The sequence below is a fragment of the Brachyhypopomus gauderio genome, chromosome 6, assembly GCF_052324685.1.
Source record: "Brachyhypopomus gauderio isolate BG-103 chromosome 6, BGAUD_0.2, whole genome shotgun sequence".
NCBI classification, from domain to species: Eukaryota; Metazoa; Chordata; class Actinopteri; order Gymnotiformes; family Hypopomidae; genus Brachyhypopomus; species Brachyhypopomus gauderio.
In genome coordinates, this window is record NC_135216.1 from 24,578,810 (window position 1) to 24,600,841 (window position 22,032).

The following is a 22,032-nucleotide window of genomic DNA, read 5'->3' on the forward strand; positions in this document are numbered from 1 at the left end:
GAGGGAGTGAGGGAGGGAGGAGGGAGGGAGGGAGGGAGTGAGTGAGTGAGTGAGTGAGTGAGTGAGTGAGTGAGTGAGTGAGTGAGTGAGTGAGTGAGTGAGTGAGTGAGTGAGTGAGTGAGTGATGAGTGAGTGAGGGAGGGAGGGAGGGAGGGAGGGAGGGAGGGAGGGAGGGAGGGAGGGCGGGCTTCTTGATGTGGGAGATCTGCCATTTTATCAGCTACACAGTATTTATGCCATATAAACTCCCTCTGGAATCCTGGATGGGGAAAAACAGCTGCTGTTTTTTGGGCTTTGGCTCAGCACGGCGTGTGAGCTCATTTCTGACCTGCGCGTTGCTCCAGGTCTCTGGTTACCCCGGCCCTCACGGCCTGGCCTCCATGCCCAGCGGAGGATACCCCGCCCAGGCCTCTGTTCTGGACCCCCACGACACCTGGAACCACCACAGGCCAGACATGCCCTTGTGGTCACCTAACATGGAGGTGAGCGCCTCCTATTGGTTCTCGGGTTACTGCACACACTCGGGTGTATTTCTCACAGACAGACACGTCTGTCCTGATTAGTCAAAAACTTGATTGATTTAATTGTTAATGAACTGTTAATGGTTTTAAATTCTCTATTGTATAGGCTAAGCCTCTTGCGTATAGGTAATGTTAGAAGTGATGAGACGTGGTTGGGTGTGTGTGGTGTGTGTGCGTCAGGACGGGGGTGGTGTGGACATGCGAGGGCGGGGTCACCTGATGGAGGAGAGACTGATGCTGCAGCAACAACAGATGGAGGAGGACCAGCGCTGGCTGGAGCAGGAGGAGGTCTTCCTGGTACAGTCTACCCACTGTGTGTGTGGGAGTGGGTGTGTGTGTGTGGGGATGCGTGTGTGTGGTTGTGTGTGTGATAATGACCATGTCTAGTCCAGTACATCCATCCTTTGCTGGTTTGATGCACAAACTTGTCCTGGCACTATTCCGCTGCGTGGTGCCCACACCGATGCACATCCTCAAACACTTCCGTGTGTTTTCTAACTGGGTCTCTGCTCCGTAATCTTACTCCTCTGGTACCAACGGACCCGTGATGCAAGCCCTGGCATCACCACGGATACGTGTTTACCACATCACCACGGATACGTGTTTACCACATCACCACGGATACGTGTTTACCACATCACCACGGATACGTGTTTACCACATCACCACGGATACGTGTTTACCACATCACCACGGATACGTGTTTACCACATCACCACGGATACGTGTTTACCTGCTTTTCCACCAATTACAACTACAAGCATGAGAACCGCAGCAAGAACTGCAACAATGAATCATCAGTGGAGCTGAAAACACTGCAGACGTTTATTCTGGAGGGTTGTGTTCCACCGTGTGGTTTATACAGTGATTTATCCACATCAGGGAACATCCACGTCCAGATACATAATCACTGGGCTCTCCAGCCAGTGGAAACACCGACCCGATCAAAAGAGGGTCACGAGTTCACAGGAACCAGCTCCAGCACGAGCTGTGTGTGTGTGTGTGTGTGTGTGTGTGTGTGTGTGTGTGAGTGTGTGTGTGTGTGTGTGTGTGTGTGTGTGTGTGTGTGTGTGTGTGTGTGTGTGTGTGTGTGGGGGCCTGTTTTTAATCCAGAGAGGATAAACACTAAAATGGAAGGATATTATGCTGTCGTGCACAAGTGACGTGAAAAACAGAGTCATAAATTTGGTGGATGTGATGTACATGGATCAGCCTGGAGCGCTCCGTGTGCCCTCCCCCTGGATGGGGCGTGGCCCCAGCCACAGAGCCCCGAGCCCTCCTACATCCTCCATGTTAATAGTCTGAAGCCATTTTAGCACAGCGTGCATGCATTCCTTCTGTGGCGTGTAAATACCGTGCCTATTTTTGGTGGGTAATCACAGCCATTTTCCTCTTGGAGCTGGTGTAGAGCGTTTCTTTGAGTTGGTCTGCTCATCACATCTCCAGAAGTTCCTCCTCCACAGTGTGGAAATGCCAGAGGGCATCGAGCTGTTGTTAACGCTGCTCTGACTGCAGCGTTGTGGGAAACCTGTGGAAAATTCCACCGAGAGGTTTTTGTTTTTCCCAGGATGAGACAACATTGAGGCTGCCGTCGTAAAGGCGTAACTCCGCACGCTTTGTGGAGTTCTCCTCCGAGCCTCCACACTCTGCCCCGCGAGAACAGTGAACTGGGAGGAGGAGAGAAAGTACCGGATGTAGCGGGACGGAACAAGGAAGAAAAGCTGAGGGGGAGAGGGAGGGAGAGAGAGAGAGAGAGAGAGAGGGAGGGAGGGGGAGTGGTCGAGCTGCGTGTGTGCTAAGCGCCGTAGTCGTGCTCATTTAAGCGGAGCTCCGTCGGGGAGCCGCACGCCTCCCCCAGCCGCTCCGATGGAACCACGCGCCCCCCGTTCCTTCCTCACCACCGCCAGGACGCGCTCTGCTCCCAGGATGCACCTCTTCAAGTCCTGCCTCGGCAAACCGGTACAGCTGTCAGCCTCCGCTCTCGGACCGGATTCTGGATTCCAAAACACTGGCTTTGTGGCATATTATGGGATGCTTTCTTTAAGTCTGTGGATGTTAAGTTAAAAAGTTTTGTGTCGTCTCTGGTTGGGTTGGCAAAGCCTGGCACCTTCTTCAGAGGTGACGTTTAGATGTGTGATGAGGAAAGACCCGTCTTGGAATTATTGTGACAGCGTGTGGAAGATGTGACGTGTGTTTTGTGTCTGCTGCTGTGTGTGTGCCCAGAAGCCAGAGTCCAGGAACTCGAGAGGCAGCATAGACAGAGAGGACGGCGCCCTCCAGGGACCGGTGAGTTCCTTCACCTCACTCTGCATGTTTACCTTTTAGCCTGGAGTCTCTCTCTCTCTCTCTCTCTCTCTCTCTCTCTCTCTCTCTCTCTCTCTCTCTCACCTGTTCCACCTACCCACACAATTAATTCCAGTTATTCTTTTCTCGCAAAAGTCCCATTTTACACCAATGTGGACATTCCTCTCCTGAACCATAAACACAGCAGTGTTTGGTGATAGAAGCACCTGACTTGTCATACCTAGCTGGTGAAGATGGCGTGTGATTGTGTTTTGGGGGGGGAGGAGCCTACAGGCCCTGGCCCCGCCTCTGGATAGGCGTGGCGGCTGTGGGTGTGCAGAAGGCACCAGGGATGGGGAGTGGTGATTGGAGCAGTAGCCGCAGGCTAAATTTTACATGCCATCATCTCCACTGGGCAAACAGGCGTCAGCTCGAGGGCACCCACAAACCAGACCCATTTTCTCAGAATAATTACAGAATTGTGTACAGAACACATCATAGAAGGCAGAGAGAGAGAGTGAGTTGAAGTGAGCATGTTTTTGCCCAAGAGCCTCAGGGGATGAACTGCACATTCTTTCCCACCACCTACCCACAATTCCGTGGTGGTCAGAGCTGATGCTGCAGTGAGCCAAGCCCAGTGAGTCTCTCTCTAAATGCTGCTGTTTCTCTGTGTTCCAGACCAGCAACCAGCACATATACCAGCCTGTGGGCAAAGCAGGTATGCAAACAAGAGAGATAAACGAAAGATGCATGCATGGAGTATGGAGCCACCGCTAACAGTCTCCGCCTCCTTTTCCCTGCCCAGAGCCCGTAGCTCCGCCCAAGAAACCCCCTCGTCCGGGAGCTCCGAGTCACTTGGGAAACCTGCCAGCATCAACCCGGTGGACAGCTACAACGAGGGCGTGAAGGTACAGTGGCCTTCAGGTGACTCTCCGGGAGCATGGGATCGAGAGCCCCGCCCCCACCGGCCCCGGAGAGCCCCGCCCAATCGCGCGTGGAGCATGCACTTTGGCTCACCTCTCTGATTTCCACATCACACCGTCTCACCCCCACAGTTCACTCCCAAAAGTCTCTTACCGCTGCTGAGTTGGCTCAACAACGGCTGAGCTGCTCAGAGCAGCTGGTGTGTGTCAGCAGAACGGAGGAATCCCCTCACTCCCCCCCCCCCCCCCAGCCCCCCCCCCCCCCCCCCCCACCCCCCCCCCCCCCCCCCCCCGGACACGACCCAGCAGAGGGGCCCTCAAGCCCCTACAGCCCAAGACCACACAGCATACACACACACACACGCACACAAAGATGTATTCCCACAACCACACATTCCCACACGTTCATATTCTCACACACTTCTTGGGGAGCTGGGTGAACTGATCCGTGGGATACGGTGGTCCTCTCTAGTCGTCCTGCTGGTCGTCCTGCTGGTCGTCCTGCTGCCCGGCCGCGTCAGCTGTGTGTTCAGCTCCACTCGTCTCGCAGGTTAGCTGCTCTTTTTGGGGAAGAGGTGAACCCAACACCTGCTCCGCCACGGTCCTGTCGTGCGCATTAAAACCGTCCGGGCCCTGTCCTGCAGTGGGAGGGGCTTCGTGTGGGTTCGCTAAACAGAGCTCCGCCCCTCCCGTCCCGCACGGCCCGTGGAGAACTGCTCTTACTCTGCAGCAGTGCCGAGGCGCCGGTCCGCTCCCAAGACCAGGATGTCTCGCCTTTCCTTTAATTACACCAGCACAAGCGATGGGTCTGGATCCAATTTTACATTGGCAACGTCTGAAACAGCCACACACCGTGCCTTATAATCAGAGTGGAAGGATCTCCCACCCCCCCCCCCCCCACCCCTCACTGCAGTGTCCCGCGATGTCCCGCGATGTCCCGCGGTGTCCCACATGCTCCCTTTTCTATTGCGTTTGGGAATGTTTGCATGTTCTTATTTTTACTCTCACTTTATTTTTCTTTGCATCATTAATTCTTTGTTCCTGTTCTGTTTCCCTGCATCCCCCCCCCCCCCCCCCCCCCCCCCCCCCCCTCACGCTCACCTGCTTTGCACCACACTGTTGTTGCACGTAGCCCTGGAGGGTAAGGACTTGTGTGTATGTGTGTTTGTTGTGTAAGTTGTTTGTGTTTGTATGTCGTGGTCTCCTGCTCTCACACTCGTGCATGCTGTCAAAGGGGGAATAAAAGACAATGAAGCTCTTCACAGCAGTACAAACATTACGACTCCATTGTACTGCTGCACCCAAAATGGCTATTTGCACTCGTGCTGACTGTGGGATTGTAGTTACTGTAGCAATTTTGCTCACAGTAGTTATAGTTCTAACAATAGGATGAAATTAAAGGTACAGTAAGTAAAATATTAAGTCTTCAGCATATTACAGAGAAGGCAGGGGTCCCTGGGCTTGGAAATGGGTTCCGTTACTGTTAACGTTTAGGGTCACTGCATCGATTATGCAATCGCTTGACATCGAAAGATGTCGTCCAAACACAGGCGAAGTGTGGAACCCTACTTACTGTACATTTAACCTAGAAATGTTTTCGTGTCCCTTAAACTCTGTTAATGGCTGTGTTGATCTGCATGTTTCTGTCTCTTATTTCATGGCACATGGGTTTTGGCTTCATACAGTTTATGTTCTCAAGAAATCCAGCCTCACATTTTGACTCATAATATTTGGGTATTTTACTGATCAGTCCTTCCTAATAGAGATTATTCTAGATTATCTAATTTCTTGCTTGGTTTATAGATGAAATGACCATTTTTAGTATTTAGTATAAAGCCATCTTATTTTAACGAGTACAATACTACCACCTTGTGTTATGATCAAAGTACTGAACCTCTTTAATCTGCCGTTTGTGCTGATTTCTAAATCGAATGCTGCCCTCTAGTGGTGTAAAATGAACATTAACGAACATGACGGAACATTACATTTGCATCAATCCACACAAATACAGGTGCCAATTTTCACTCCGTTCTTCAGATCCAGCCGCAAGAGATCAGTCCACCTCCCACGGCGAACCTCGACCGCTCCAATGACAAAGTGTATGAAAACGTCACGGGACTGGTGAAGGCCGTCATCGAGATGTCCAGTAAAATACAGCCCGCTCCACCCGAGGAGTATGTGCCCATGGTGAAGGTAATGACACGACCCCTCTCCACACGTGTGCCTTCCTCTGACATCGTGGCATTGGTACTAATCACTTCTGACTGTAGGAGGTGGGACTGGCCTTGAGAACCTTGCTAGCCACGGTGGATGAGACCATACCCATCCTGCCAGCTAGCACCCACAGAGAGGTGAGTCCGTCTCAGCCTGCCAAACCTCCTTTTTTACTATGTCATCGTGGGCTCGTTTACGGGATCGTTTATGGCGTGAGGCCGTGTTTGCCCAGCTCATCCCAGAGCGCCTCAGCACTGAGTGGTTTTCCCCTGGCGTTTCTACTCCAGAGCCCCAGTTTGGACCCTGTTAAAGGGCTTCTGTGGAGTAATGTGAGCTAGGGAAGTGTTCAGTGCCGGGCTGCTCCCAGAACCAGACCAGGTCGCCCCACGGGCTCAGCCAACAGGTCGGGACCACACTGGTCCCGGTGTGTTAATTCAAACGCCCTGTCCCCCTCCCCACAGATCGAGATGGCCCAAAAGCTGCTGAACTCGGACCTGGCGGAGCTGATCAGCAAGATGAAGCTGGCCCAGCAGTACGTGCTGACCAGCCTGCAGCAGGACTACAAGAAGCAGATGCTGACGGCGGCTCACGCGCTAGCCGTCGACGCCAAGAACCTGCTGGACGTCATAGACCAGGCACGCCTCAAGATGATCGCACACGCGCGGCCGCACTAGGGCCGCTGGAGCGGAGGCGGCTTGGCAGAGACGGACACTACACCACGGGGTGGGAGGGGGAGAGGAGGAGGAGGAGGAGGAGGAGGAGGAGGAGGAGGAGGAGAGGGGAGATCTTCTGCTGGGATGACGGGCTGAAGTCACATGACCAGATCACACAGCACCAACAGCCCCTTCACTTCAACTTTCACCACTATGAAGAAATGCACCTCTAAGCCTGAATCCTCGCTGCAAGAATATGAAATAAACCTTTTTTCTTTTAATGTCTTCTTTTTAATATATAAGACTTTTTAGATACTACATTCAGTGGACTGTTGGAGATTGAATGATTCACACGTTTTTTTTGTGTCTGCTGGTTCGCCTGCCTTTTTCTTTCTTTCTTTTCAAACAAAAAATTTGAGTTGAGCTTCAGGCCAGAGGCTCTCCTGCTCCTCTGAGCTGAAGAACCGTGCAACTGGAAGCCACGCCCTCATAGATCCACGAGCTAAGGCCATGCCTTGAAACCCCTGGTCCCACCCAAAGGTTTATCAGAGACACATCCACTTCCTCTAACTTTATGGCTGGCGTGCTCGTACCAAGGCTCTGGATTAAATACAGACCGAGGGCTCACTATCTCCATCCTTGGGCGTCCTCTCAGGGGGCACCTCTACACACAGCCCAGCTTCCTTCACAATACCCCTCGCTGTTTCACATAATATTCCACATACGAAGGCATATATTTTTAAAAGAATCAGTTACGTTTATGAAACTGTAAGGCTACGAAGGCTGTATTTCCAATAATGGGACATCAATGGGTAGAAACATGCCATCAGGGACTGTTGAGGAAATGTCTCAGAAATCATATCAAATCTACTCAAAAACAATTGCTCAAAGCACAGAAGCCCATGGCCTTCTTACGCCTTGCTTTCTGAACTGAAAGTATGTTGGTACATGTAGACTGTAGTTCACATTTACCACAAGTGTTTTATTACTTTTCCTTGAGGATGATCTTAGTGCTTCTGAGTTTATGCTCACCTGTGTACAGTACAATCTATAAATGGATCCATTTTGTCACTGATAAATTATTCTCAGGAAATACTGACTGTACAGAACCTTTAACTAATAAAATGTGCTACTCTTCTATGTTGTTTGATCATTTGCAGCATTAATGTTAGTATTGCATACACGTGCTCCCTCAAGCACTGAAGCCATAACCCTGATGTCATAACATCCTGCTCAGGTCAACACAGGAGCACATTGCACATTAATGCAAAGAACTTGGTAATACCACTTAAACGCACCCCTCAATTCTTAATCTTATGACCGACATTATTTGGTCGATTTGTTTGCCCATGTTGACATTTTGAAGAATACAGGAACTGATCCATTCTTGAATGTATATGTAAGACTTTCCCCCCAAATTTTCACTTAAAATAGTGTCTGGATCTCACAGCCTTTTGTACCCCGACACCCACATAAAAAAACGAAGATCAGTGCAGAGACAAAAACAAACATAGTTTGGTCTGTTTTATTTTATTTTTGATAGAAAAACTGCTTTAGTCGAAGAGACCGAAGCCCATGTCGTCATCAGACTCCTCAGACTCATCCTTCTTCTCTTCTTTCTTCTCCTCCTCCTTGGCTGTAGAGGGAAAAAAACACACTAACGGTTCACACAGGCAGACTTACAGCCAAACTAGCTCATACAACCATGACATCTAAAGTGCATCTTTTCAGAATGCCGCAGGTTAATGTGTAAGGTTTACAGTGTATGTAAACAATACACCTTAATATTTACATTCCCACATCCACATGGAAAATGACGTTTATTGTGTGAAGGGGTGGATGTTCCTCCGTGAACACCCCCGTTACCTGGTGCTTCAGCAGCAGGGGCAGCTCCACCAGCAGCTGCGGTTGGAGCAGGGGCACCACCACCAGCACCCACACTGCAGATCAGACTGCCGATGTCCACGCTGGCTAGAGCCTACACACAGGACAGCTGGTCACCACAGCGCACCACACACTCCCTCAACACATACTACACAGCCAGAGTACTCGCTCATTGGTTTAGTCTCCAAACTCATTAGCGGCTACACTTCCAGGTGAATCACAACCTGGTCCATCTCGGCTGACCATGGATTTACAATGGAGGACAAAACCATCAAGAACCGAAGCGACTACAAAATCATTAAAACGCTGTACAGGTTTACTGCACATGCTCAGAACTCACCAACTCCGCTTACAGGTAACTGTCAATATCACCTGAATTCAGTAATTCCACATCCACTTTTGAAACTTAGCAGGCAAGATATTTTTTTACTTACAGTACTTTGTTAAAAGGATAAACTATATATCCAAAATATGAATGGGTCAAGTGCACAGACCCAGTTTGTATACTTTTACATAGCATGTACATAATCACTTTCACGCTGAACCAGGCCTCGTGTCAAATGGCAACTGGTAATGTCAATGAACCGGCACACGTTACAACCTTTACACACTACAAACAGGCAGTTGTCCACTTGAATTAGGACAGAAAGCATCGTTTACCTTGGCGAACAGACCAGGCCAGAAGGGCTCGATGGTGACCCCTGCAGCTTTGATCAGCGCGTTCAGCTTGTCCTCCTGGAAAACACACACATCGGTCAACTCAAACCTTGTGCTGTCTGCTGGACAGACCCTTGTGCCTGACACACGTGTCCATGTAAGATCCATCTTATACACACGTGTCCATTTAGGGCCCATCTTACATGAAGTTTCTCATCATGAGTTACAATGTTTAGCACCAGGACCGGTACCTCGTGTTCACTCCTAACACACTAGCTGTTATTCAGCTCATTATCGCTCCATGAGGTCCACACTGGACAGACCTAATATTGCTATGCTAGTAGCAATGATGTGGAACTAAAACAAATGTATTTCTCATCTAGTAGGTTCTCTGTAACGGACTTTAATTTGCTATATTAAAAAGGTAACGTTCAATTCAATAAAACTGTGTTGTCCAGGAACCCCGTATGATTCGCTAGCTGGTGTTTCCGGTAAAAATGGCGCCGTGCGAAGCTCTGCCTGTGGGTACGTACTGTGACCGTCACTTCATCGTCGTGGAGGATGAGTGCCGAGTAAATACAGGCGAGCTCGGAGACGGAGGCCATTCTTCTTCAGATATGTTACAGTTTAGGACGTGGATGCCTAATTCTTATGGTGCTAGTCGCCGGATTCAAAGGCCTTAGCTTCGTTAGAAGGACCGAGCACCTCACGTTCGAGTCTTCCTTACGGATCGAGCGGAAAGGGGCTTGAGGAGGCGGGGCATCTGTGTATATAGCAGGTGCGTCACTTGCCGGGGCGGGGCAAACGTTGTGACGCGTATTCTGACGCCTCGTGTTTATGCTGGATTATTCAGTAAAGCGTTTACGCGGTAAAATAAAAATGTTAGCATGTTTTGACACTGCTAGTTATTTCCTGCGACACTAACTTACGCCCTTGAAACATACATACATACATACATACTCAAACATATTACATTGCAGACGTGCTTTAACAGCTTTTTGGCATTTTGTAATGTCAGTCTTATGTTCACAAATGTCAATTCTCATCCAAATTTTGCCTTTGAAAAGAATATGGAAAATAATATTGAATTAATCCAGCCCTCTCAAAAACTAAAAGCCACGGATACTGTTGTCTATACCTTAATATTTTTGTGTAGTTTTGTATAACTGCCCTCTCACCCGCACAAATGTGTGTATGAATGTATTAGCAATGGCTAAGATATAAAAATGTACTAAGAAAATTATAAACATAGTAATATATTACTTTACAATTCAGTAGGGTGACCAAACGCCCGTAGTTCCTGGGACATGTCCGTATTTCACATCCTGTCCCGGGTTTTTTTTAAGTGAGGAAATGTCCTGGTTTTTAAATTACCTTAATTGGACCATTAAAATTTAAATTTACAGGCAGTAGGGCACTGCGCTGCGTGTGCCATAATCTCTGAGCTACGTCATTGAGGGCAGCCCTGTTCTTAATCACAATGTACTACGGTGTCCTGCTTTTCCCAAATGAAAATATGGTCACCTTACAATTCAGTCTCCAGCACCCTTTCAGATGTTAACAAAGAAACACTTTCCCACAATGCAGTGCATTGTTCTGTTTATTTTAAGGGAGCAGTAGGTGCACAAGAACTTTAGTAAATTAATATTACAAACACAAGATTTTCTCATTCAGTACAAGAACTCCGACACCAATTATTTAAGTATAACAATTGGCTGCAATTTCAAAAAAAAAAAAAAAAGCAGTTAGAATGACGTGGACGTCTCTGCCCCATGGTCCCCACTATTTGTCTTCTGTCTTCAATCAATGGTTTACTATTTCAAGAAAACATCAAAATGCGCATAATGTTGTACTTTTAAGCAGATAACCAAACATTCACGTCATGAATCAATGCATGGACTTCACAAAAAAGTCGGAAATTCAGTTCTGTAAAAACACTTTAGTGGAATATGGTGCCAGAGCCCACGACCGTTCTCCACCAGCACACACCAACTTCTCACGGCTCTTCCAGTCAGCAGTAGAGACGTAGTTTCCCCTCCCTTCCTACAGCTACCCTCCAAAACTCAAACTTCAGTTTATTTGGCACCAATGTGATTTCAGAACACTATTTTAAAAGATTTCCTCAGAGTGCCTGTTAAAATACTTTTCTTCAACTGAGCTTATTTTCCTTAATATGACTTTAACAAAACAATCAGTCAAAAAACAAAACAAAAAGACAGTGTAATCAGTGATGGTGTGCCCAAGGTAACAAGCACAAGACGGAGACACGGTTTGGAATGGCGAGGTCTGCTCTGACCGAGGCTGTGCTATGAAGCTGGATGCACAGTTAATGAGCTCCCTGGAACATAACCCAAGAAGGTCTGCATTCAAACCCAAAGCTACTTTAAGCTGAACCGGTTCAATAATCGGTTCACACAGGACTTTGTACCTACATAAACTCTATTGGTCAGTACGTACGACACACGAGTGAAGACGCTGGAGGAAGAGGTTGGTGTGACTCCAGAGGAGACACTAGAGGAAACAAACAACAGTCCAGGTCACCCCATATGCTCGTGTCCACCTAGCCACCCACCGGGCCCGTCTGTCCTTGCGAGTTTTTGCGATTCTGAAGGTCCTGCGGTGTGACATTTTTAATCCTTGTGCAACTTTCTTTTGGGCTCTTCGTCATAAGACACGCCATACTCGTTCACCCTGGTCCTGTCGACAGGATACAGCCTATAGGGGGAAAATCAGAATGAAGTGAAGTGAAACAAGTGGAAATCCTGCTGCTTCGCACACGTGGAAAACAGCACGTGGACTTCTTACCATCTCTGATACAGGTATATGATGAACACGGCATCGTCCCTGAAGCAGGCTAGCCGATGAGACGTCGGCATGGTGATTATGAAGGCAAAGACGTCGTCAATGAATGTGTTGAATGCCTGAAGGCCAAAATAAACAGACATTCCTTCTTAAACTCACAACACTTTGAGCCTTTTCACATTTCCTTTAGTCTCTATGTCACTTACTTTATACATGAAGGCCTTCCAGGGTAGATGAGCCACTGATTTTAACTGTAGAAGCAAGAGCACACGTTGATGATGTGAAGAACACACTAGCACACGTTGGTGATGTAAAGAGCACAATAGTACACACTGGTGATGTAAAAAGCACTGGCTGCCAAGCATTACAACCCAGTACAGCATTTATCATTTCATTTGTGGCTGACCTTGTAGTTGACGAAGAGCTGAGGTAGCATGAAGAGGAAGCCAAAAGCGTACACTCCTGTTGGTGTGAAGAGGACATGGGGACACAGGGGTTAGGGGAAGGAATACAGCCCAGTGCCTCTATGTACTACTCTAAAAGTCCTTATAAGAGACTTTTACACAATAACATGGGCTCAAAACAGCCTTTCCACAAGAACGTAGATAATGTAAAATGTCAATAAAAACAAACATACCATTAACTAAACTGTTGATCAGCCAGGAGTACCAGCTGGTAAAAGGATCAAGCAGACAGGACAGTGTTCAACATGTGTTAACATACTCAACGCGCCGAGTCAAGAGCAGACAAGTGTTACAGACACGGTAGCCATGTTCACCGTCTTAACAGGAGCGGCGGAGCAAGGACTGTACCTTTTATACTTCACAAACACGAGGGCGTAGACGGCACCCCCCACGCACAGCGGATACAGCAGGTACGACAGATATTTCATCGCCTGCAAAGGTCAAGTAGAGGTCATGTGGTAAAGTGAGGTGGAGAATTAGGGGTACACTGTACGTCGTCACTGTATCGTCAGCAGGCTTGTGACCAGTGTCAGAGGTCACACGTATTGAAGGAGTGCTCTGAGAAGAACCCCAAAGAGAACTTACCAAACTATCGTATTCCTCTGTTCTTCTCTCCGATTCATCAGATTTGCCAAACTGAAAGATGGTCATTGGACAGTGATTATAAAGGGTAGGTGGTTCAATTCAGCAAATGTGTAGGGAGAAAACACCGTTTTCCTTTCCAAGGAAGCCAGTGTGTTTGAGCACAGAGGCCAAGAGGCAGAACCAACCTGGAACTCTGGAGCAACACCCTTCCACACAATATAGATCTTAAAGGCCTTCTTCACTTTCCAAACCTATAAAGACACCCAATTGTTGTAGCATCTATTACAATATATTAGAGAACTTTTAAACCATAAAGGCAAAACTTTATTTATGGTTAAAATGAACCAATAACGTTATACAAATCTCTAAACGTTATACACTCTAAACATGAGTGATGTATTCTGACTACATTACTACCATTTCAATTTCTAATAGCATTGATATTTTTATAGATTCAAACCTGCAAACGTTATGACGTTATATGTGAATTGTGTGTGGTCAGCCCTGATGTGGAAGGTTGGAGAAATGCAGCAATACCTCGATCAGAGATCCAACCCCAGCGGGGATGAGAACCAGCAGACTGGTCTGTTCGTCCAGCAGGTAGAGGAAGATGACGATGGTGCTGAAACACCTCCACAGCACTGGGGAAAGCAACACGACTAAGTCAGCGCCAGACGCCACAGACCCAACATTCCCCCCCCGACATCCCAGACACCCCCAGACGCCCCTGGCATGCAGTGGGGTGTAGGATCACCATCCCAGTGGGGTGTAGGATCACCATCCCAGTGGGGTGTAGGATCACCATCCCAGTGGGGTGTAAGATCACCATCCCAGTGGGGTGTAAGATCACCATCCCAGTGGGGTGTAGGATCACCATCCCAGTGGGGTGTAGGATCACCATCCCAGTGGGGTGTAGGATCACCATCCCAGTGGGGTGTAGGATCAGTGGGGTGTAGGATCACCATCCCAGTGGGGTGTAGGATCACCATCCCAGTGGGGTGTAGGATCACCATCCCAGTGGGGTGTAGGATCAGTGGGGTGTAGGATCACCATCCCAGTGGGGTGTAGGATCACCTCACCTGCTTTGCTGGACATCCCCACCATGCTCTTCTTGTGCTTCCAGAAGCTGATGTCATTTTTAAACGCCAGGAAGTCGAATAAGAGCTGAATGAAAAAGGACACGGACAGAGTTTTGATCCTGTCCACCATAACTAGAAAGGAAGCATCAAGTAAATCTCTCACTTAAAAGTATAAAAAATTCGCTTACATGAAACGCAGCTACAAAGAAGGTCAAAGCTAAGAAGTACAAATTGGTGTCCACAAATATGCCCTTGATTTCATCTGCATCTTTCTCAGTAAAGCCTGCAAAGGCAAAACATTTTTAAATACACATTTGCATACATACAAGAGAGAGTGAGAGACAGACCATATATAGACAAGAAACCTAATACAATTTTATTAATATTTGTTAAACAAATACACTTTTTTCCAGTATTCACTGATTCTGTGGTCACGCGCCACCCTTCGCTCAGCCGAAGGTCGCGGGCCACGCGGGTGACAGGACGAGGCGCGCGGCTCACCGAACTGCTGCAGCGAGTAGACGGCGTCCTGCATGTGGATCCAGAAGCGCAGCTTGCCCAGGGCGATGGTGTCGTAGGAGACGGTGAGGGGCATCTCCGCCGTGCTGCTGTTGATCTCCTGCAAGACACGCCAGACTCCGTCAGAGAGGCGACTCGGCGGACGTCTAGCCACGCGGGGCAGAACTATGACGAGATTACGTACCATTAGATCCTTCACCCGGTTGCTCAGCTCATCGATGAACAGCAGGGGCAGGTACACCATTTTCTTGCCGCTGTTAAACCTGCGAGTCGGAGGAACGGGTTTAACGAGAGCGTCGCGACGCCGGTGTTTTTACGTGCGCTCGCAAGCCCCGAGCTGGGTGCACCAGTGGCGCAAGAAAGCGAAACGGGCCATAAGAAGACTCACACTCGCATGTAGCGATGCACATCGCTGGGAAGGGCTTCGCGGTCGAACAGGAAGTCCTCGGCCACGATGTTCAGCGTGAGGCGGGAACGCCAGTGCGACACGGGCCGGTCCTGTTCTCCGGCGCCGCCTGCACTCCTCTGCTCCTGATGCTACAGCAAAACGGACTCTCACCATTCGGGTTTTGGTCGATGCCCAAGCATGCACAGCGAGTACGTAAAGCTCACCATGCATTAGTAGGTACTGGGTGGACTAGAAGTAGGAGAGTAAGAAGAACAGGACTTACCAGATGTTCATCTTGGCCCTTGATTAGGCTGACCTCAGGGGGCTTGGGCAGCATATAGGTGGTAAGCTGGGTCACCAAATGTACCTGGCGTGGGTCCTGCCATGGCAACACTCCTGCTTGGTGCAGAAACACTATGGCGTACAAAGTCCCGTTTCTCCGCGTCTTCTTCGGCAGAGACACGTTTATCAACCTGTGGGAAGCGAAATGTACAGACGGGTGCAAACCGGTCGGGCGTTGTGTTAAACAACGTGCTGGGTGCACGTGGCAGTTTGGCTTTTAACTGAAGGACCAACAAACCTTACCTCTCAAATTTGGTGTGCACGTTAAAGTCCTCCTCTTTGTGGATGAGACTATGGCCACCTTCAGCATTGGGCTGTATCGATGTGTAGATGCTTAGCTATGTGAACAGTGAGAAACAAAAGACTTAAATTGCAAAAGCCCTGTCCACAGGGGGGGGGGGGGGGGGGGGGGGGGGGGGGGAATAAGACAATGACGTTTGGCATAACTCTCACCTGCAGTCGAGGTTTCCCGGCCAGGTAAGGAGAGATGCAGGTGTCACTCTGTGGTCTCTCGCAAGGCTTTGTATAAACGATGCCATACATAACCCAACAAGTGTGCAGAACATAAACGATGAAGACTCCCACTATGATGGTCGTGAGTGAGGTCTTCTGAAACATGATGACTGCTGTAGCTAACAGACAGCTGACCAGCTAGTTAGCCAACTACTTCAATATCCCACTTAATTAAGCAACAGAAGAACATGTGGCAATACTGATTATCGGCGGCTCATGGTTCGTGGTTCATGGTTCAGTGATCATAGTTGGCCGTCCTCCCGCCTGTGTGAACATGTCCAGCGTTACTGCTACTGCTGATCTTGCATGTTGTGACACGTAAGTTCAAACCCAAGGCTTTAGCCAGCTAGCTATTTAGCATCATCACTCGAAAGGGATAACGTTGACATGCTAACATTCACAAGAATCCGCTGACTTTCTAACTCAGATTTCCCCCAGAAAACGCAGAAAAAGGTCGCAGGCTTCAAAATAAAACGAAACGTCGTGAATTTAGAATCCGTTTTGGTGAGATTTTAAGATTTCCCAATAAGCAGAACGCTCACTTCCGTGAACGAGTTCCTGCAAATGGGTTGCCAGTTTCTTCGTTTTAAAGAATACCAAACTCTTAAAACCATACACGGGTGGTGTTGCAATTTCTTTCTTCCGTGAAAAAGAGACCGTAGCATTTATTACATAGTTTTTTCTTATAAGAGCAAAAAATAAAATATAATAATAATAATAATTGTATAGCACTTTTTATACATATATGCAACTAAAAGATCTACAGAATTTATAGACAAAAATAACAATTAAATAAAATAAATAGAAGAAAAACAAAATGTAATCAAATAGAATAAAGTAATAAAATAATGAAAATTATCAATCCTTGGAATTCCCTTTCTAAACGCAGATCCAACAGGAAGCTTTGAGGCTCTTCTTGGAGGTACACAGCGATTAAATGACTAAGCCCCTTAGGAAAAGACATTTACATGAGAAATGGATAATAGTAATACATAAATAGCGGTTACAGACCATGTCCTTATCAAAATAATATCTAATAATATATAATAATTATATATATATATATATATATATATATATATATATATATATATATATATATATGTATATGTGTATATATATATATATATATATATATATATATATATATATATATATATAATTATTATTAATAATTATATATATATATATATATATATATATATATATATATGCATATATAAGAAAAAACATAGTTTTATCAGAAACTCGCATTAAAACAATAGTTATATATTTTATAACAGATTTGCGTAATTGTGGGCGAACAGGCAACAAGTCTCTTGCCGCTATTTCTTCCGGGTTCTACCGGAAACACTTATCTACGTTTCGGTAGCGTTAGACTACTTTTGTCGTTTGCGCTACAATTTTTTCTTACCTAGGTAGAGGATTTTCCAGTGAAATCCACTGCCACGATGAAACTCGTCAGGTAATATTATTTTATACTACTGGATTAACGTTTTTCAGCAATTAGATGCAACAAAGGAAATAACAATTTAAAGGATGGAGTTAGATTTTAAATGGATGCTAAGGAGCTAACTAGCAGGGTAGTTACCGTGCACGTATTGGAGGCGGGAAGTCCTGAATGAATGAGAGTTTTACGGCACACAATTACGTTAACAAACTCGGTTTTATATGTTTGAAAACCAAATTGCACATGTAGTAAATATCTTGCTAGCTAAGGAAGATAGCTCGATATACAGAAGCGCAAACAATGCTTAGCTATACAGGTAATTAGCATAGCTAGCTCGTTAAGATTCCTGGTTAGTTTTAATAATACACAATATTACTACTAAGCGCGCTGTGAACACTACTTTATTGTGAGATATCGAGCTTTAACGTTTGTATTGTGAGATCGTGTTTTTAACGTGCTATTTACCCAGTTATGTGATATGTGACTTGCGTCTTGGGCAGAGTTGTAGGGGGGCTAGTTTAAGCTAACTAGACGTGTTGCTGTGACTCTTTTCACGGGTCTTCCTAATAAAACAGTGAAACACCGTGGTTCACCGCTACTCCTGTTTACTGTGTTGAAGGTTTTTGATGAAACTGAGCCATGAGACGGTCACCATTGAGTTGAAGAACGGCACCCAGGTCCACGGAACCATTACAGGTAAGACTAACTCGACCGACACAACTTTCAACGATTGCTTGTGATTTCCTCGGTCAAGGAAACCAGGGGAACATGTGTTTATTTTATTCGCCAGTGTGATTTACTTTGTGCATAACGTTGAAAACATGTTTTGCGATCCTTGTGTGTGTGTGTGGTTGAGTCGGGGTTCATATAGGCCATTTTTCTTTAAATCAGGTGTGGACGTCAGCATGAACACCCACCTGAAAGCGGTGAAGATGACCCTGAAGAACAGGGAGCCCACCCAGCTGGAGTCCCTCAGCATCCGCGGCAACAACATCCGCTACTTCATCCTGCCGGACAGTCTTCCTCTCGATACCCTGCTGGTGGACATAGAGCCCAAAATCAAGTCGAAGAAGAGAGAGGCTGGTAGGTGCAGCAGTGTTGTGGTGGGGTGCTGTTAAGGAAATCTTAAACATCAACATTTAAATTAATCTTCATGCATTCTGTGCATATAATTTGAGCATCACATGCAAAATATTTGAAAAGACTGAAGTCCATTACGAAATCCAAGTTCTTTTGGGAAGACGCTCATCAGATTCTTGGTTTGATGTTTTCTCAGTAGCATATAACCTCTTTTCCTTCTGTAATTTGTGATTTCAGTTTGTTTAGATTTTAATTTATTTTATGATTTCAATTAAAACATTGCATTTAAATTGGATTTTTTTAATAGGATATAATATAATTATAAATTATATAAATTTTTTGTTGAGCCCTTGTGTAGTTCAGATTTGAATTAGAAGTATGTCTATTGTGAGTCGTTCAGTTCATACTGCCATCTGTGATCAGCTATACACATCAAGCACCAAGGCCCCAACAAATTGCATGCACAGACCATATGGCACAATGTCACAGTTCGGTTAGTTAATCCTTTGTGAGGAAATCCACTGAATTATTGTACAGGTATAAAGCAGGACTGATGTCCCGTGCACTGCTACATGCAACAATTATTTTATATATGCTGTCTTGAGGAAACGGATTCTTTAAAACTTGGCTTACTCTGTGCAAGACATACTATCCAGACGTTACAGCAAATTACACATGACTGAATAGTAGTGTAATGTGTGTTGTGCATCATTGTCCTCTGTGTGATCAGATTTTAAACTTGAGTGATGGCACAATGGTAGACTAATGTTGAGACTGATTGGTAAAATTAAACAAATTGCGGTTTATTGCAGTGGCTGGCCGGGGCCGTGGAAGAGGACGGGGGCGTGGCAGAGGAAGGGGCCGTGGAAGAGGGGGACCCAGGAGATGAATGTCTTCAGCGTCTTTTTTTTCTGTGTGTACAGGAATTTTCTTTGAAAATATTGTTTTCCCCTTTTGTTTTGTACATTAAACTTTGGTCATCTTTTGAAATGTTTTGTCCCACATTTTACTAATTGAAGTTTATTCCAGAGATGTGTGGTGTGCCATGAATTTTTTTTTTGTTAATAAATTGAAAGTTAGAAAGCCTTATTGCTAATGGTAATGTACGTAAGTTTATCTAGCATTGTGCTCAAACGTAGCCTCTTCCTCTGCTATAAGTAGTTCATTGTTACCTTCGTTTCAGCTTGGCTGTTTAAATGAAGTCCACGTTTCATTGTGCAGAAGCATCAGTGGCATCATATTTGAGTGACGAAGAACAAAAATGTCCTGTGTGTTCCACTCTGGAGTACTTGTTTATGCTACATTCGATTTTATACTTAATCGAAGGTAATGCAGGTAAAAGATGAGTAAAATATTTTGTACATTGTGCCAAAAAACAACCATGTTTTTAAATTCATGATATCCTCTATTTAACATAAGTGAAAATAGCACAATTTAATGGCTCAATAAGCAAGTGACTTAAATGCACACCAGTACATTAACTACCAAAAAAACAGTTTTACCAGAAGCAGTTTAGTAGCATTTTGTTAGTGAATCTTGCATCCCACCATTTTTATGACCATCTAATTAAGGTACTTTAAATATATTTGATTTGGTAGGCATGGGACGTGTTACCTCGGTGCGGTCATACATAAGGACTTCTATTTTGGTGACCGGCGACTCGCCATCTCGCTGCCTCACGGTTGCTCTCTTCCTCAAGCGGTGCATGTCGATAAAACGTTCAAGGTTATCTCGGTTCGCTGAATGATTTTTCTGTGTCACCGCTAACATTAAACTCGTAGTGTACACATAAATATATAGGTTAACGTGCATTTACATGTAACAGACTGACCGAATAAAAACATGTCAAACGATAGGTGTTTTATGTATTTTGCTTATGGAAGTAACTTGTTGAAAGAGAGACTACGGTTGAATAATCCATCAGCGGTTTCTCATTGCGTCGGTAGACTCAAGGTATTTGAATTTCAATGTGGCTAAAATTACATTTAATGGGCTAGAAACAGCTGTTAAACCGGTTAAGAGAAACCTACAGCTGGGGCACACCGAGCTCTTCAGGTAATAGCTGGCTAAATAAAATATAACAAAATGAAAGTTAACGGAGGCCTATTGCGAGGTTTTGACTTTTTAAGCTCGCCAACCAGCCGTTGGTTTTCTTTTAAACTAAACCAGTAACCCAGTGTCCCTTCAGGGTTATGGGCTTCACTTTGGCCTGTGGGGAGATAACGTGGTGAACAACTGGAATGGCGGAGTGGCCACGATTGAGGAGAGTCCGGATGATGTCGTGTGGGGAGTCGTGTGGGAGATGTCGACCCAGGACCGTACGAGTTTAGATAAGTACGACAGTCTCGTCTAACCCAGTGGGTCGTACTATTCAGATGCTTACGGATAACCGTACAAACGTATGGGAACAAACTGACTGATTTCACTTGACATTTTTGCGTCTGCAGACAGGAGGGGGTGGACCAGGGTCTCTACAGCCCCTTGGAAGTGAAGGTGGAGACAGAAGCAGGACCACTTCTTTGTAGAACCTATCGGATGAACCATTTTAGACCCTGCCTTCCTTCCCCACAGTACAAAGAGGTATCTCACCTTCAGCAGCAGTTTCAATCTGAGTATCCCTCAGCAGTTCATTTATTAAGTATTAGTAATCATGTCTTCTTATCAAAGTAGTCAAATGAAGAATTATACATTTTGGTGGGGCCTTAAAATGTGCAACTGTTCCGCAGAAATGCACATTTAAGTTAATTTATTTTGTCCATTAATGATTAACTATATGAGATTATAACATTTAACATTTGTTAAAGTTTAAACTAAGGCAGGTTTACCGTTGCATTCTAACTATTCAAATGGTCTCCTTTACTTTATGAAGAACTAGCAAGTGTTTGTGTCTGTCCTGCACTGTCCCTACAAGCTCTGTAACACAAAGACCATTGTAGAGTGGAACCATCTAAGTTCTGACTTCGCTGGTAGATATCTTGAACATCACCACTGGAGTTGTTCGTCTGTTCATATGTTCTCATAGCAAGACTCAACCATGAAAACAGATTATTGGTTTGAAGAATTTCTCTCTTCCTTCAACTACAGGTTGTATGTCTAGGAGCCCAACAGAATGGACTACCAGAAGAGTACTTAGAGAGGCTACAGGCAGTGGAGACCAACAGTTACACTGGCCCATCCCTGTTAGACAAGATAAAAAATCTGATATGAGGAGAAACAAGCAATCCATCCTGGGCCGACCACCTCCTAACCGGATGCCTACACCAAGATGGACATTATTACATCTTTTTCCTTTTCTATATTTCCTTCTGTCTAGATTGTTGTTGTTGTCATGGTGACTAGTGTTGGCCAGAGGAGTATGGGTTCCCCCCCCCCGAGTCTTGGTTCCTCTCAAGGTTTCTTCCTCATGCAAAAAAAAAACTAGAGTTTTTCTTTGCCACTATCACCATTGGCTTGCTCACTGGGGGCTAGGACTCGGCACTTGTAAAGCTGCTTTGTGACAACAACTGTTGTAAAAAGAGCTGTATAAATAAAATTTGATTGATTGATTAATATGATTGTGTAGGGAAAATTGTTTTAGTTAAATAGTTCCCAAAAAGAGCCAACAGGTGAGTCATTGAACCACATGGGTGTTGGGAGGATGATGACAGGCTCGGATAGGAAACAGGAAACTCATTA

The 22,032-nt window shown here is 45.9% G+C and overlaps 5 protein-coding genes across 5 annotated transcripts; 3 read left to right on the forward strand and 2 right to left on the reverse strand.

Annotated features, from left to right (window-relative positions):
• Positions 1–202: 202 nt before the first annotated feature.
• On the forward strand, positions 203–7,734 carry LOC143517399 (focal adhesion kinase 1-like). The gene is given in 9 exon segments (XM_077009861.1): positions 203–482; positions 702–818; positions 2,745–2,807; positions 3,483–3,522; positions 3,610–3,666; positions 3,669–3,712; positions 5,765–5,920; positions 5,998–6,078; positions 6,403–7,734. Coding segments are annotated over 9 exon segments (1,020 nt in total). The 5' UTR covers positions 203–233; the 3' UTR covers positions 6,616–7,734.
• A 370-nt stretch (positions 7,735–8,104) lies between these two features.
• rplp1 (ribosomal protein lateral stalk subunit P1) lies at positions 8,105–9,887 on the reverse strand. The gene is made up of 4 exons (XM_077009867.1): positions 9,669–9,887; positions 9,139–9,213; positions 8,461–8,572; positions 8,105–8,230 (listed from the first exon to the last, which is right to left on the reverse strand). The coding sequence occupies exons 1-4, from the start codon at positions 9,738–9,740 to the stop codon at positions 8,148–8,150; spliced, it is 342 nt and encodes a 113-aa protein (XP_076865982.1). The 5' UTR covers positions 9,741–9,887; the 3' UTR covers positions 8,105–8,147.
• Positions 9,888–10,717: 830 nt separating this feature from the next.
• On the reverse strand, positions 10,718–16,464 carry clptm1l (CLPTM1 like). The gene is made up of 17 exons (XM_077009868.1): positions 15,768–16,464; positions 15,558–15,652; positions 15,256–15,445; positions 14,973–15,121; positions 14,769–14,847; positions 14,567–14,684; positions 14,254–14,348; positions 14,066–14,150; positions 13,524–13,627; positions 13,172–13,237; positions 12,987–13,037; positions 12,750–12,832; positions 12,575–12,609; positions 12,344–12,399; positions 12,144–12,188; positions 11,941–12,056; positions 10,718–11,850 (listed from the first exon to the last, which is right to left on the reverse strand). The coding sequence occupies exons 1-17, from the start codon at positions 15,930–15,932 to the stop codon at positions 11,766–11,768; spliced, it is 1,617 nt and encodes a 538-aa protein (XP_076865983.1). The 5' UTR covers positions 15,933–16,464; the 3' UTR covers positions 10,718–11,765.
• A 673-nt stretch (positions 16,465–17,137) lies between these two features.
• Positions 17,138–19,347, forward strand: snrpd1 (small nuclear ribonucleoprotein D1 polypeptide). Its single transcript, XM_077009874.1, has 4 exons — positions 17,138–17,292; positions 17,897–17,973; positions 18,169–18,360; positions 19,170–19,347. The coding sequence occupies exons 1-4, from the start codon at positions 17,279–17,281 to the stop codon at positions 19,244–19,246; spliced, it is 360 nt and encodes a 119-aa protein (XP_076865989.1). The 5' UTR covers positions 17,138–17,278; the 3' UTR covers positions 19,247–19,347.
• Positions 19,348–19,481: 134 nt separating this feature from the next.
• Positions 19,482–21,994, forward strand: ggcta (gamma-glutamylcyclotransferase a). Its single transcript, XM_077009872.1, has 4 exons — positions 19,482–20,310; positions 20,546–20,691; positions 20,805–20,937; positions 21,442–21,994. Exons 1-4 carry the CDS (start codon positions 20,200–20,202, stop codon positions 21,562–21,564), a joined length of 513 nt encoding a protein of 170 aa, XP_076865987.1. The 5' UTR covers positions 19,482–20,199; the 3' UTR covers positions 21,565–21,994.
• The last annotated feature ends 38 nt before the right edge of the window (positions 21,995–22,032 follow it).